Source organism: Rattus rattus, chromosome 18 (genome assembly GCF_011064425.1).
Source record: "Rattus rattus isolate New Zealand chromosome 18, Rrattus_CSIRO_v1, whole genome shotgun sequence".
NCBI lineage: Eukaryota > Metazoa > Chordata > Mammalia > Rodentia > Muridae > Rattus > Rattus rattus.
In genome coordinates, this window is record NC_046171.1 from 27,789,015 (window position 1) to 27,803,328 (window position 14,314).

A 14,314-nucleotide genomic window follows, 5' to 3' on the forward strand; every position below is an offset into this window, starting at 1 on the left:
GTGACTCACTCAGTCAGGTGCTGTGTCCTGGCCAACCCCTCTCAGATGGGAATGAGTGACCCAGGTCACCCAGGCACACCCTCCAAGGGGCCAGCATTGGTTGCTTAACCTACTAGCTCTGGCCTCTTAGGTATCAGAGTTAGAGGCCCTAGTGAGAGACTCCAGACTGGAGGTGGGTGGGGCACCCTGCAGTCCTGGTTGGAGGGTGGACTCCAGCACTCTACACCGAGGGGGGCCTTCTGCTCTCTTGGCTGGCGATCAGGGCCTCCTGGAATGCCCTGTGTGGCCAGCACTGAAACACCACCGGCCTGACGGGTCGCAGCTATTAAAACACCGGTGTCAGTATCAAAGGGAAGATGCCAGGCAGCCACTCGCTTCCCCAGAGAACACAGTTCCAACCCGGCTTGGGCTTAGGGGCCAGTCACTCCATATGTCCTAGCTCAGGACCCTTAAAGGGACCAGGCACCTGCCCAACCCAGGAGTCCGTTACACAGGAATCCAGATGGCAGCAGAGGGGAGCAAGGCCAGAGGCCCAGTGTGACTGTCACTCCAGGGTCTGTCCTCAAGCTGAGGCTGCAAAATAAGTTGTCATCTCCTGTCAACCGCCCAGGTGCTGAGACAGACAGTGCAGCAAAACAGCAAGAACCAGCGATAATCACCAGTAGTCTAGAGCGGCACTTTCATGGGGTCAGGCTGTAGCTCGGAGGCATAAAGTGTTTGTTTGGGGTGTGACTAGGTTGTGGCTTAAATCCTCTGCACCAGAAAGGAAAGTTAAAAAGCCAGGTATAGTAGGGGTATGTCTATAATTCTAGTGCACAGGAGGTAGAGGCAGGAGGATCATTGCAACTTGGAGGTTAACCTGGGAGGTGAGACTGTCCCCCACAAGATGCCACCAAACCACAAAACAAAGTGGCTGAGGTATAGCTTTGTTAGCAGATCGCTAACGTGTACACTGTTACATGCAACATGTGCACACAGCAGGCACGGGCAGAACCCTAGATTTAACCCAGGGTTCTGAGTACGATAAACTGAGAACAGTGCTCCACGCCTCTAACCCAAATACTCAGATGGCCATAGGCTTGGAAGTTCATGATCATTCTCAGCTACGTACCAAGTCTGAAGATAACCTGAGCTACAGGAAACCCCGCCTCCAAAATATTTTAGGTCAGGCTTGGTGACCCATGCTTTTAATTCCAGCACACTGAAGGCAGAGCCTGTGATTCAAGGCTAACCTGGTCTACAAAGCAAGTTCCAGGTCATCCCTTGAAAATATTTCTTTCATTCATTCATTCATTCATTTGCTTGTTTATTTATACATTTATTTATTTAGACTTTTTGAGACAGGGTTTCTCTGTGTAGCCTTGGCTATCTTGGAACTTACTTTAAACCAGGCTAGCCTCAAACTAATAGAGATCCATCTGCCTCTGCCACCCGAGTGTTGGGATTAAAGGCATTCACCCTAACACTACCACTGGCTGATTCTTTAAAAAAAAAAAAAACAAAAAAACAAAAACAAAACGAAAAAAAACCCACATTAAGCAATCTACACTATCCATAGTAATAAGTGTTTTAGAAAAAAGTCACAGAATTAATTTTGATAAATATTCGTATGGCTCCTACCTGCCCTTGGGGCTACCTGGAGTGGGCTCGGACCCCAGTGAATCATCTGGTTATTCTCTGTGGGGCTTTGCAGCATGGATAGGAGGACCCACAAGCCGGGCCCCACCCCAACATCCACATTAACAGTTCTCAGCGACAAATAGAACATCTGGGCTTCAATACACTCAGCCATAGAGTGAGGGTGGCCTTAATTACCTGCTGCATTAACAGGATGGCAGGAAGGACGTCGGACAAGAGGAGACACCAGCCTTGAGGGAAGTCTAGTTACTTCTCAGCTGGGGTGGTGTGGGCACGTGTCCTGAGCTGATATGGGTCTGCCTCTCCTGCCTGTCACGTAGGGGCTAGTGTACCCACGCCACCCACAGGTACCAACGGGGTGAGTACTGACTGTCCTGGGCTTACCATGCCTCTCCCCTCCTGGGAAAAAAAGAGGAAGATGACGCCTTGCCTGTGGTCCTCCTTTAACTCTGGGCGTCAGAAGACAACCCAGTCAGGCATCTCTCTGGTCTTCCTTTGGGACCTGCTCCTTGTGGCTTTGGGCTGGGCCTGGGCTAGACCCGGGAAGTACCCACAGTGTTGAGCGGAGGCTCAAACCAGCAGCCTGAAGCTAGCTGTGTGGCCCAAACCCCGGAACAACACGAGGTGGAGGATGGGGTTGGGAGTTAGGGGTTGGGGGTAACAGAAGAGGGATTGGGAGGGAAAGACACAAAGATGGTGGGGGAGGGGGCACGGAAGAGAGCCTAGGAAGGGACAGGCCCACGAACTGCCGCAAGCCCTGGGGCTACAGCCGATCTGCTGGCTGGGTAAAATCAAAGCAGAGGAAACTCAGACATCTACACACCCACCCACACCCACTCAACCCCAAACAGACTCGCTCAGACCACTCCAGGGCTGAGGGCCACAAGGAGCCCAAGGAATTGCCTTCCTCCCTCTAGTCTATGTCAGAGCTTGGCGCCGGATCACAGATCACGGATTCCAGGGCTGGGAGCGAGGGTCTCTGGGTGGCTGTGACTTCCTCTTCCTAAGCTCAGCAAAGGGAGTTGCCTATACCTGTGTGGGAGCATTCCAGACTGGATGGGGAAGTTCTTCCGTCCACCTAACCCAAGGTCTGCCTGCTGCCTCTGGGAAGTCAAGGAACTATGTAGGTCCCTCAACTGGCTGTGAGTTGTCTGTAGAATGTCTTGACATGGGTGCATAGCACCTCAGGGACCCAGAGAGATGAAGCCAGGCCACTGAGGGGGCAGAGCCAGGGACAAGAGTTCTGCACAGGGGGAGCTGAGACTGCTTTTCATGCCCCCCTTACCCCCTTCCCCACCCAGGAAGGGACTGAGGTGCATGTATGTTCTCTGGAGAATAATCAGGATCAAGTGGACCCAAAGCAGGCCCTGGGAAGCCAATACAGAGTGACACAAGACAGTCCACAACCCCACTGTTAGCATAGTAGTATCGGAAAGGAGTGGGTGGTCAAGAGCTGGTCACAGACACACACGCACACACACACACACACACACACACACACACACACACACACCTGCTCATTGCGGGGAGGTGACAGCTGAGCTGAGGCAGACAACCGCGTGAGGGTGCTGGGAATGACTGGAAGCCAGCACAATGCCACACTTCTGAGAAACCACGCAAACTTCTTGCCTAGTCATTCTCTCTGCAGACCTCACAACCTGTTTCACAAGCAGGAAACTGAGGCACAGAGGGAGTAAGAGGGCCAGACTAGAACCCAGGAAGCTTGCCTTGGAGCCCATGGCCTTCATGCCATGTCTGTGTTGGAGATAAAAATATCTCTTAGCCAAATAGCAGGAGGGTCCCAAAACACATTCACTCTGTGTGAATGATTGTGTATGTTATATATATGTATGCATGTATGTTTGTACATGAGGTTATGTATGTACATATATGTAGGTTTGTACATGTTTGTACATACGAGTGTGTATGTACATATATGCATGTTTGTACAAATGAGTGTGTGTATATGTATGCATGTATGTTTATACATGAGTATGCATATGTATAAATATATACATATGTATATGTATGTATGTGAGTGATTGTGTGTGTATATATATGTATATGTATGTGTGAGTGTGTATCTATGTGTGTGTGTTTGTGTGTGTGTAGGCATGGATGCATGTGCATGAGTATGAAAGACCACAGCCTAACACATGTGGGGTCTGCAATTGTTTTCTAACTCATATTTTAATTCGAGTCTCTCATTAGAACTGGGGCTCGATGACTGGGCTAGGCTGGTCAGCCAGAGGCTCTTTGGGATCTACCCATTTCCACTCACCCAGGGCTGGTGTTACAGACACATGCCATCGTGTTTGGCTTTAACAAAACAAAACAAGACAATAGACAAAACCAGGCTGAGGAGCCAGGCTTTCTTGGCAAGCACTTCATTGACTTTGCCGTCTCTCCAGCTCCCAATTTTTTAAGTCTAGAAAGAACCCTCATGGGTGATATTCTTAGAGTCACCACTCCCATTTTAGAGAGGTGCATCTCAAGGCACAGCGAAGTCTAGCCACTTCCTTGAGCTCACACAGCCCGGCTAGACTTGAACCCAAGCATTTGTGAGTCATGCCTGGGCTGAGGGCAATGGGACTAAACTGTATCAGCTGTGACACGATGTGACTGTAAGGTCTGTGTGTAGAGTAAGCAAATGAGTTAGGAACAGAGCTGGGGCAGAGCGGTGATGGGGGTGGGGAGGAGAAAGCAAACAGGCCCGAGGGAGGCTGGAGGCCAGGTGATCACAGAGGAGCACCCCATACAGACGAGCAAGGCCCTTCTCCTCCGTTTAACTTTAGATTCCTGTCAGCCATGCTGGGAATTGGTGGTGGCAGGGGGCAGAAGCATCTGGAGCTCTGACAAGAAGAAGAACACATTCCAAGTGAGATTTGGCCAACCCTGGAATAGTCATAAGTCCTAATAATATAAGGTAGTGAACCTCCCCCTCATAGGAGGAATGTAAGCGCGAGGACCAAGATTGCTGTGAGGATTCTGATTATAGACCAAGGCTTCTTTCCTTTTCTGAGTGAGGCTTGGGTTGGGGTGGCCTGGAGGCAGCAGACTCTCGGCCTCCCAGGCAACCATTCCTTCTGTAAGGCCAAAGAATCTTATCACTGGTCCAGAGGGCCAGGGAAGAGGGGTCCCAGTGAGTGCCTGTACACCCCATTCTCTTCAGCATCCTTGTCTCTACGAGCCACCCAATCAGAGCCCGACTCTCTGCAGCCACCCCGGGAGAACACCCAGAGTGCAGCCGATAACCATGATTGGACTCTCAGGGGTGTCAGAGGCCCAGGACAGCAGCTGGGGCATCCAGGCCTCTCTGTGGCAGCTTACACACCAGGTCAAAAGGAGGCTGCCTGGGAGAGGCAGGGAGAGTCTGAGAAAGGAGAGATGGGAGGAGGGAGAAGACATGGAGGAGAAGGAAGAAAGACCAGGCTGCCTTCCTCATTGAGGCTGGGGTTGGGTCAGGCAAGGAAGGAGCTAAAAAGACTCATCCGGAGTGGACTCCAGCCACATAGGGTTTCCCAGAACCCCACAATAGCCTCCAGAAGAGAGACAGGAGTCCACTGTTCCCCGAAAGGCTAGACCTGCTTCTCCCAGGCAGTTCTGTCCCTTTTGTGCCCAGCTGCAGGGCCAGGGGAGCCCAGCTGCCAGCAGCAGCTCACTCCTGAGTGTTCCCAGCCTAGCTCAGCCCTCCCCAGCCCTGGGCCTCAGTTTCCCCTGAAACTGGCTGAGGAAAGGCCTTGGCATGCTCAGGGTACATGCAGAGAGGGGGGGAGGGAGGGAGGAGGGAAAGAGACAGAGAGAGAGACAGAGACAGAGAGATAGAGGGAGAGACAGAGATAGAGGGAGAGACAGAGATAGAGGGAGAGACAGAGATAGAGGGAGAGACAGAGATAGAGGGAGAGACAGAGACAGAGAGATAGAGGGAGAGACAGAGAGAGACAGAGATAGAGGGAGAGACAGAGAGATAGAGGGAGAGACAGAGAGACAGGGATGAGAGAGAGACAGGGATGAGAGAGAGAGAGAGAGAGAGAGAGAGAGAGAGAGAGAGAATATGAACAGGGAATGTGGCTCTGGCTATCCATCGGGGGAGCCCAGACTTGTGATGAAGCAGCTCCGGGTGTGAGCAGTAGGAACCCACACTCGAAGAGCCCAGCATCGCTGAGGTCCGGACAGGATGAAGACTCTCCTTAGGGTCTTCCTTACCAAGGCGAGAAGGAAGAAACAGCCACTCTTACAATGGGCAGTAACACAAGGCAGGCGCCAAGCCAGTTCAGTCCAGCCTCTCCTCTGTAGGGGCGCAGCCAGCTGAGTACCTCCTTAGTCTTCTCTGTACAGGCAAGCACATGCTAGTGACTGTGCTGACTTGTCACTACTATTCGCTAGCCATGTGACCCTGGGCAAGTCACCTGACCTCTGTGGGCTTCAACTTCGATGTCCGAAAAGGAATGGCCGATACAGAAAGCACACACAGGATTGCTGCACCGCTTCCGGGGATGAATAGATCCGGAGCTCTGAACAGTGAGTGCCAGGTCCACAGTAAGTCCCCAGTAAACGTAGCTATTCATGCCGAGATTGCTGTGCTGTCTGTCCAGTCACACTTGATGGGGGTAGGGAGTGTCAGTGGTTACAGCAGCACACTTGGATGATTTCACCCGATCAGCCGTCAGCTCCACGCAGAGGGCTCTGCCACCTGTATTTTTCTAATCAGGATCCCGAGTTTCACCCAACTAGTGGCTGAGAGCTCTGTGACGCCATGATATTGGGGCATGCCGGTGATATTATTCCGCACCTCTCCCCCAGGCCCCTGCAAAATGTCGCCAAGCAAGCTAGGAAGGAGTAGATGGAACACTCGACCTTGGGGGTTGGGGGTTAAAGGGGAAGATGTCCAGCTGCTGCAAGCAGGCAGAAGTGATAAGGAGTCATCCCCAACCTCCAGCCAGGGCCAGGCATGCTGCCTGAATACTGTACCCTCTGCTGCCGGCTGCTATGAAGCCCCTTTTCCTGGGATGCTGTGGGAGCAAATGCTAAGCCACAGCTGGGGCTGGAAGCATGAGTGTCTCAGTTGGCTTGAATACTTTCCCCAGCCCCCAGCAAGATGCCGAATCAGAGTGGGGAGAGTGAGCTCAGTTGCTACAGTGTTGTCGCAAGCATGAGGACCTGAAATCAGAAACAGGGGCCGGGTGTGGGGGGGGTGTGCTTGTAATCCTGGCATGGGCAGAGGCAGAGGCAGAGGGCAGAGGCAGAGGCAGAGGCAGAGGCAGAGGCAGAGGCAGAGGCAGAGGCAGGGGCAGGGGCAGGGGCAGGGGCAGGGGCAGGGGCAGGGGCAGGGGCAGGGGCAGGGGCAGGGGCAGGGGCAGGGGCAGGGGCAGGGGCAGAGGCAGGGGCAGGGGCAGGGGCAGGGGCAGGCAGGGGGGGGGCAGGGGGCAGGGGTGCAGGAGGGCAGAGAGGCAGAGAGGCAGGGGCAGAGGCAGAGGCAGAGGCAGGGGGGCAGGAAGGCAGGGGGCAGGAGGGCAGAGAGGCAGAGAGGCAGAGGCAGAGGCAGGAAGATCACTGGGGATCACTGACCAGTCAGCCTAGCCTACTTGGCAAGTTCCAAGCTAGTGAGAGATCCTGTGACACACCCAAAACACACACACACACACACACACACACACACAAACACACACCCCTCAGGCTGCCCTCTTGTCTCCACACATCTGTAAACCTGCATGCACATGTACACACATAGGTAAAATCTACCCACCACTTCCCAGACTATGGTTAATAATCAGCCTCTGGCCCTCTTACTAGGTTGTGTGGATAAATGGGGAGATAGGACATTTAACGGTTATGCAGAGGAGGACACCTGGTCCATGTGCCTGGGGCTGTCACAGATGGCCAGTAGACCTTGTGTATGGGCTCCGATGGGCTGGGAGTATAGCCCAGTGTCCTGGATGGAGAAGGACTGAGAGGTCTGACCAAGCTCAGGGAGAACGCTCACTGAGTGTTTAGTAATGTCTGCCACCATTGGGCAAGGAAGCCAGCGCCGTGTGCTGTGTCCACTTTTTCTTTCTCTGTGCTAAATGTCATTTTAGGCCTAGCCAGGAAATGCCCCCGGGCAAGTCAGAGAGGGAAGGGAGTTCTCATGGCGTCAGAGATCTCTCCAGAGGACACTGAGAAGAATCTAGAAGGATTTGGAGTAAGGCAGAAAGACATCTTTCTGGGAGGGACCAACAGGACTTCGTTCTGACACTTTCACTTCCTGACACCTCCTGCCAGCCTCCTGAGAAGCCTCTGCACAGAGACTTTGACAGCTCTCCCTGACTTCCTCCACCCTATTTAAAACAAAACAAAACTTCAGGTCATGAAACGTCTCTCTTCACTTTGGGCGTCAACTCTTGCTCTCCGAAGCTTCTTGCTCTCCGAAGCTTCCTGGATCATGACTGCAAGACTCAAGGCCTCGCAAAACTTGATGGGAAAGCATCCTGCGATCAATGGGCCACTGAGAACCCTGGAACCAGAGCTAGGCACTCATGTAACAAGTACTAACCACCACTAACCCACCAATGAGCTAGCAGTTAACTAGGGTGCCGCGGAAGAGACAAAACTCCTATGTCTTTCCAGTAGGCTCCTGTCCTGGTCCTTTGATGCCAGTGAAAGAGAATCTTCTGGCCCTGTCTTCTTCCCATTGCAGAGTGAGGGCCCCAGGCATCCCTCCTCACACAAAAGGAAGCGTGATTTGGGATGGACTCAGTGGCACACTGGGCTGTGTTTGAGGATCTCGAAGGCCTGTCTACTTCCCAGGCGCAGACGGCTGTCAGGTACCCAGGACACGGCTGCACAGGCAACCCACCCTGTGACCTAGCCTGCTCCATTCAGTGCCCACCTCTCGGCCCACAGCCTAGTGTTGTAATCTTTTTGCCATTGCTTTGATCTCTCCTCTCAATAGCCCAATAAAAAGTCCCTGTACACATACCCTACAGACGTGACACATTCTCATAAACAGGTCTTTTTAGGGGTGGGGGGGGTCTGCCTGCACTCTGTCAACATCTCAGCCTGGAAGTTTCTATGACTTCCTTTCCCAGCGATTTCCCCAAGGTGGAAGAAATGAGTCACAAGGAACGGGAGGGAGGTTCAGCGACACCGGTCTTTATCTATAAAGCGGGGTAGGATAGAGCCAGCCATTGCAGAGTGGGGAGGTCAGGAGGTGCCATCCTGGCCACATACATGACCTTGGAACTTCCTATGAGCCACTCCGAGGGACAATACAAGGGTACTAGAAACACCATTGTAATTGGGGTGGCAGTCTATCTGGCCTCCCTCAGAGTCCGCAGGCCAGGGGCTTCAAGACACTGTCCCATCCCCAGTCCTGGGCCTCCAAAATGAATTCGGCTGTTTTTAATCTCAATCCTGCCCCCCTTCCCCCGCTGCCCCGCTCTCTTCCCATCTCCTGCCCAGTCTAGCCTAGGTGTCATCTGATTTTCTCCATTTGGGACATTCCAGCTTCTTTCTTCACAGCAAGGAAATCAACTGTCAGGCAGCTGGAGGACTCATTAAGGGTCCCACACTACAGAGAGGTGCTGGCAGGGAATCAACCCAACCTCCCCATCCTAGGTCTTCTCCCAGTGGTGACCTATCCACCAGCAGCCCAGGGTTGGGGGTGCGGGGGTGGCCTTGCTCACTTCTTCCCAAATGTCCTTTCCTACTGGTCCTTCTGCTTGGCCTGCCCTGCCAGCACCCTCCTTCTCAGACCTACAAACCCAGTCTCCATCTTCTGCACACTTCATGTCTCTCCGGATTTCAGCGGACCAACAGACCACCGCACAGGCCCCTTCTGAAGTCCCTCTCTCCTTCCTTAAGGAGGGGATCAGGCCCATCTGCTCCAGGAATTGCTACCCCGGGGGACCCCTTCCCTGGGGCACCATCCCCTCCTGCTGGTGGGGCCATTCCTTCCTGCATCTTGCTGTCTGCCACCTCCCGAGGGTCTCACAGCAGTTCCCAGGGTGGATTTGGAGCCTGGATTTAGCAGCCAAGAAACCTAACTGCAGGGGGTGGTACAGTCCACTCTAGGCCCAGAGCAGCAGAGAATTTAATCTTAGCCCCTAAGCCCTCTAGCCCCCTGTGTCAGCAGGGACTCCCTTCCCAACCCTTTCACAAATCTGTTTCGAAACCAAACTACATGGCCCTCCCTCTCTCATCCTGGTCTAGCCTCATCCACTTTTTTTTTTTTTTTTTTTAGTTAAAATTACTTATCATCACTGTGTGCGCATATGGGTGCTCTTGCTTGAGTCTGCATGCACGTGCACTCCTGTGGAAGCTAGGATATAAGTCTGTGGGTTCCAGGGATTAAACTCGGTTCTTGAGGCTTATTCAGCAAGTCCTTCCACCCGCTGAGCCCTCCTTGTCAGGGCTCACCCCTTCCTCTCTCCTGTTCTTTGCTTATATGTGGGAAATAACCCGGGAAGTTTCTCTGGAGACAGTTTCACAGGCCTCGCAGCTGCCTATTGTGGTGTTTAACCTTATCAACCTGATCGAATCAAGAAGAGTCTAGAGGGTTGAAGCACACCCCCCCCCCCGTGTGTCTGTGAGAGCGATTCCAGAGAGGGTTAAGTCAGTACAGAGGAACCTGACAGAGCAGCGCCTGCAGCTGGAGGTCTGCTGGGAGCTGGAGGGAGACAGTTGTTCTGCCCCCTCCTACCTGAGACACTGAAACCTCCGAACTGTGAGCCAACTCCCTTGTGTTGTTCTGGGCAGGCTATTTTTGTCACAGCAACAAGAAACTCAGCCAGTCACCAGCTCCCCTGTCTGCTGAGCACTTTCTGTGAGACTAGAGTGCATGATGGACTCCAGTGTGATTTTTATTTAATTTCAATAGAATAAGTCAAATATGCTAGTGATTACTGTATGAGACTAGGTGGCCTTTGAGTGTCTCAGACTGCAGACCCCAGACTTTCCGGGTTCTGTGACAGGAACCTACCTCCAACATCCCCAGACTACTGTTTCCCGGTGCCATCACCCCTGAAGCTACCACATCCACTTAGCCCTGTCCCCAGTATCACCCCTGGCCACTGCCACAGGCCCTAAACTGTCTCCTGTCAGCCTTAATTCCCATTTGAGGGACATAAACATTTTCCATTAAATACTTTGTTAGCCCCCCATTTTCCCATTTTCCTGTCTAGCAATCCCTGAGGCCCTTTTTGATCTGGGTTGCCTAGCCTCACTTTGAACTATTCCACTCTCCCAGGTTCCCATGGTTTAGTCACCATTCACCGCCCCAAAGCAGCCCTGCCCCCACCTCTAGCTCCATCCTCCAGAGTCTGTTCTCCGGGTGGTGGTGGGGTTGTCTCAGCATAAAGTCTGATGCTTACCTCCTGTGCCAGGCAAACTCCTAATCACGCTTGGTCTTGCCCTAAAACTCATTTCCTCAGGAAGCCTCCTTATGTTGTATATAAGACATTTCCTGGCCAGTTTTCCTTCACGATTGTAAGGTTTCCCTCCAGACATGATGTCTACTCATTTTCTTTCTATGTCCCATTCAAGTTCGGGAAGACTGAAGTGTTCCCCGGGGCAGTTGCCCCCCCCCCCACCGCAGCTACCCCTCAGCAAGGAGTGCACGGTAGGGAGGCTTAGCTTGAACACCGGACACCGGATGTCACCATATGGCCCTGAACAACCTACTGCCCATCTCAAGAACTCGTTTCATTTTCTACTCTGTAAAATGGGGTCACTTCTGATCATCTTTGGGGTGCTTCTCAATTCTAGAGGTTAGGGCCAAAGAGTCAGCAGGGTAAACACAAGCTTCTTCTTGAAACAGGGGACACTACAGGAGAGATAAATAGAGGACCAGGAGAAATGGCACAGGGAGGGGTAGATGCACACGAGGAGGTGTTTGCCACCCTCTAAACAGTCCACACGGTGCCCCTCCCCCACTCAGCCAACCAGCCAGAGTCCAGAGATTGCCCCGAAGCCCAGGGAACTGTGGGTGGCCTGACTGAGCCTTCTTAGTTCTGGCCAGTCGTGGCAATGGGCTGTAGTAGCAGGCGTGGGACACCCGCTATGCTGTGGCCTGTGACTTCCCCCATGGGGCCATCTACGGAATTACTAGAAAAGAAGCACCCCAGAGAAATCTAACTGCAGGAGACCCAACCCTGTTGGATCTGGCTAATGCTTACCATCATCCTGTATGCTCAGAGAGGTTACAGTATTTGTCCCAGTTTGCACAGCATCCCAATAAATCCCAAAGTGGGTACAAAAGCCCAGCGCTGCTTGCTGGCGTTTTTTAGCAGAACCTTTGCGGTTACTGTCCCGCACACCTCCCACTGTGATTTTCAAATTCTCTTAGGCCAACAGCCCACTCCATCTTGTGGTGTTCAACGTTCCCTCCTTATCGCCCACACTCCGTCCCACTTGAGTCTGCTTTTCCCGCCGTCCCAAGGAGGATGCCACTGTCACGCGCACTCTCAGGATTCCCCCAGCGAAGACACGCATTAGTAACTTTTGAACTACCTGGGAAGGAGGACATTCAGGGACAAGGAGAAAGAGTTGAATCCTTTTCCCAGTTGCAGGGATGGAGTTAGGACCAACCCAGAGGCCACAGCTAGAGAGTCATAGGTTAACGGGGCCCTGAGGAGGACAGAGCCAGGCAACTCACACTTGGGCCTTAGGGGCCAGAAAGCGCAAACGGGGGCGAGCAAAGAGCAATTCGCTTTAGAAACCGTCACTTTAGGTCCTTAAATGGCTCACTCTCTTGCCCTGCTTCCAAATGTAACCATAAAAACCAGGCAGCACCCACCCTCGTGGAGCAGGCAGGACCACCAGAACCCTCGCAATCATACCCCCACCAGCCTATTTCCCCGCAACTAGTCCAGGCGGCCTCTGCGCACCTTTTGCGCGCCCTGCCTTTCTCCACCTGACCGCCGCACGTAGGGCACCTCCAGCTCAAGACCCGGGGTCTCCCGGGGCTGGGAGGTCGGGCACATGCCGGCCTGGTGCACTGGATCTCTGGAAGCTCAGCGGTGATGCCTGCCCACAGTTCTAGTACAGGCAACCTGGGCGAACGTGCAAAAGAGCACCGGCCCGCACCGGCTCGTGGAGTCCCGGGACTGCGCGAGAGGGCGCCTCGGGGTGGGGATAAAAGGCAGCAACAAAGGGCACAAACCTCGTCCAGCAGTTGGTTGACTCGTCCCAAAATAGCTTTCTCCATCTGCTGTTCCCCGCGCTCCGATTCCAGGCGCAGCACCCGGGCCTGCAGCTCGGCCGTCCGAAAGTGGGCGAGCAGGCTGAGCGCCAGCGAGCACAACGCCAGAGCCAGCAGTCCGCAGCACCCGGGGCTCGGCAGCCTAGCGCACTGCTCAGCCAGCGCCACTGTCCCGGGCCCTGGCGCGCCCAGATCCCCAGGGCCGCGGTTGCTGGAGGCTGCCGCTTTGCGGGCGCGCTCCGCCACCATCCCCTCGCGTCTTGAGAGCCAATAAATAAATAAATAGAATAAATAAAAATGAGATCAAAGAGGTGCGATCCAAACTAAGAAGCAGGGTGAAAGAGAGCTAGCGTGGCTAGAGGACGTCCCTTTCCTTTGCTCGCCAAAAAGGACCAAAAATGAGCAGTCGGAGTTGAGGGCAGCCAAGAGCAGCAGACGCGATCGGAGTACACCAAAGTAAGAAAAAAGTTATTTCGAAGAATGTTCCAAGTTCGGGGATCTGGCTCCACTGCCCGCTCTTTCCCTTCCCGCTTCTGCAGAGTCCTCAGGCTCGTGCGACGCTCGGGGTCCTTCTGGGTGTTTTGTGTCTCCGGGGAGAGCGGGTGTCAGTCCCCGGGCGAAGGGGCGCGCATGCAGGGCCCCATGGGCAGAGGTGGGTCGTGGCTGCAGTGAGCCGCGCTGGGGCCGATTCCGGCGCCTCTGTAACTTGACACAGCCGGCGCGGCCGCGCGGATCGGATGAGCGCCGGGCGCTACTTCCCAAACTAATCTCCCGCGCCCCTCCCTCGCCCTCCTCCCGCTCCTCCTCCGCCTCCTGCGGGGCCGCGGCTGGGGTTTGTTTATTTATGCAAAGTCGCCTGGGGTGGGGGCGTGGTGTGCGGGGCCCCGCCGACCTCGGTAGCCCCTGTCCGGGGCTCCTGGTGCCCTTTGAAGTGACACTTGGGGTTATTTATAGGCGGGGAGGGGGTGTGGGGTGGAGCCGGGGCTGCGCTCCTCTTCCTTTCCATAGATTCACACTCAAGATCTCAAAGACATAGGGACCGAGCATCACAGCACCCCGCACCATCGGGACATCGGGAACCCTCCTGGCACCCAACACACCGCACCATAGCATTCCCCTTTCCCGGGGCCTCGGGGACCCTCCTGGCAACGGGTTGAACCACTGTCAGGGCGCCTGCATGTATGTCCTGAGTTGCCATGACCACAGCAGATACTCTTTCCCTTACCCATTTCCACCCAGGGTCCCTGCTCTTTGCAGGTGTCTCTGGTGGGACCTTGTCACCATTTCCCTCAGAGTGGAAAAACCAGCGCTTCGGGGCAGCGGCATTGACGTCTCTTTTCTTTCAGGACTAGACTTAAATAACTACGGAACAGAGATTTATCAGGGGTCACGCCCACCGCCCGGGTTTATCCTAGGATGTCTAACAGACTCGGGGTGGGGTTACTCTTATTTATGTTGATCTGAGACCCATAGCAGACAAGACAACCTAGAAGTGCA

At 53.9% G+C, this 14,314-nt stretch overlaps 1 protein-coding gene across 1 annotated transcript in view; it reads right to left on the minus strand.

The window, feature by feature from the left end:
* The window catches only part of Col13a1 (collagen type XIII alpha 1 chain), a 139,535-nt gene extending 125,972 nt beyond the window's left edge, over positions 1-13,563 (minus strand). The window contains exon 1 of the mRNA XM_032889262.1: positions 12,779-13,563. Coding sequence (XP_032745153.1) covers positions 12,779-13,066 — 288 coding nt within the window. The 5' untranslated portion in view covers positions 13,067-13,563. The remainder of the gene's footprint in view (positions 1-12,778) is intronic.
* Between the last annotated feature and the right edge of the window lie 751 nt (positions 13,564-14,314).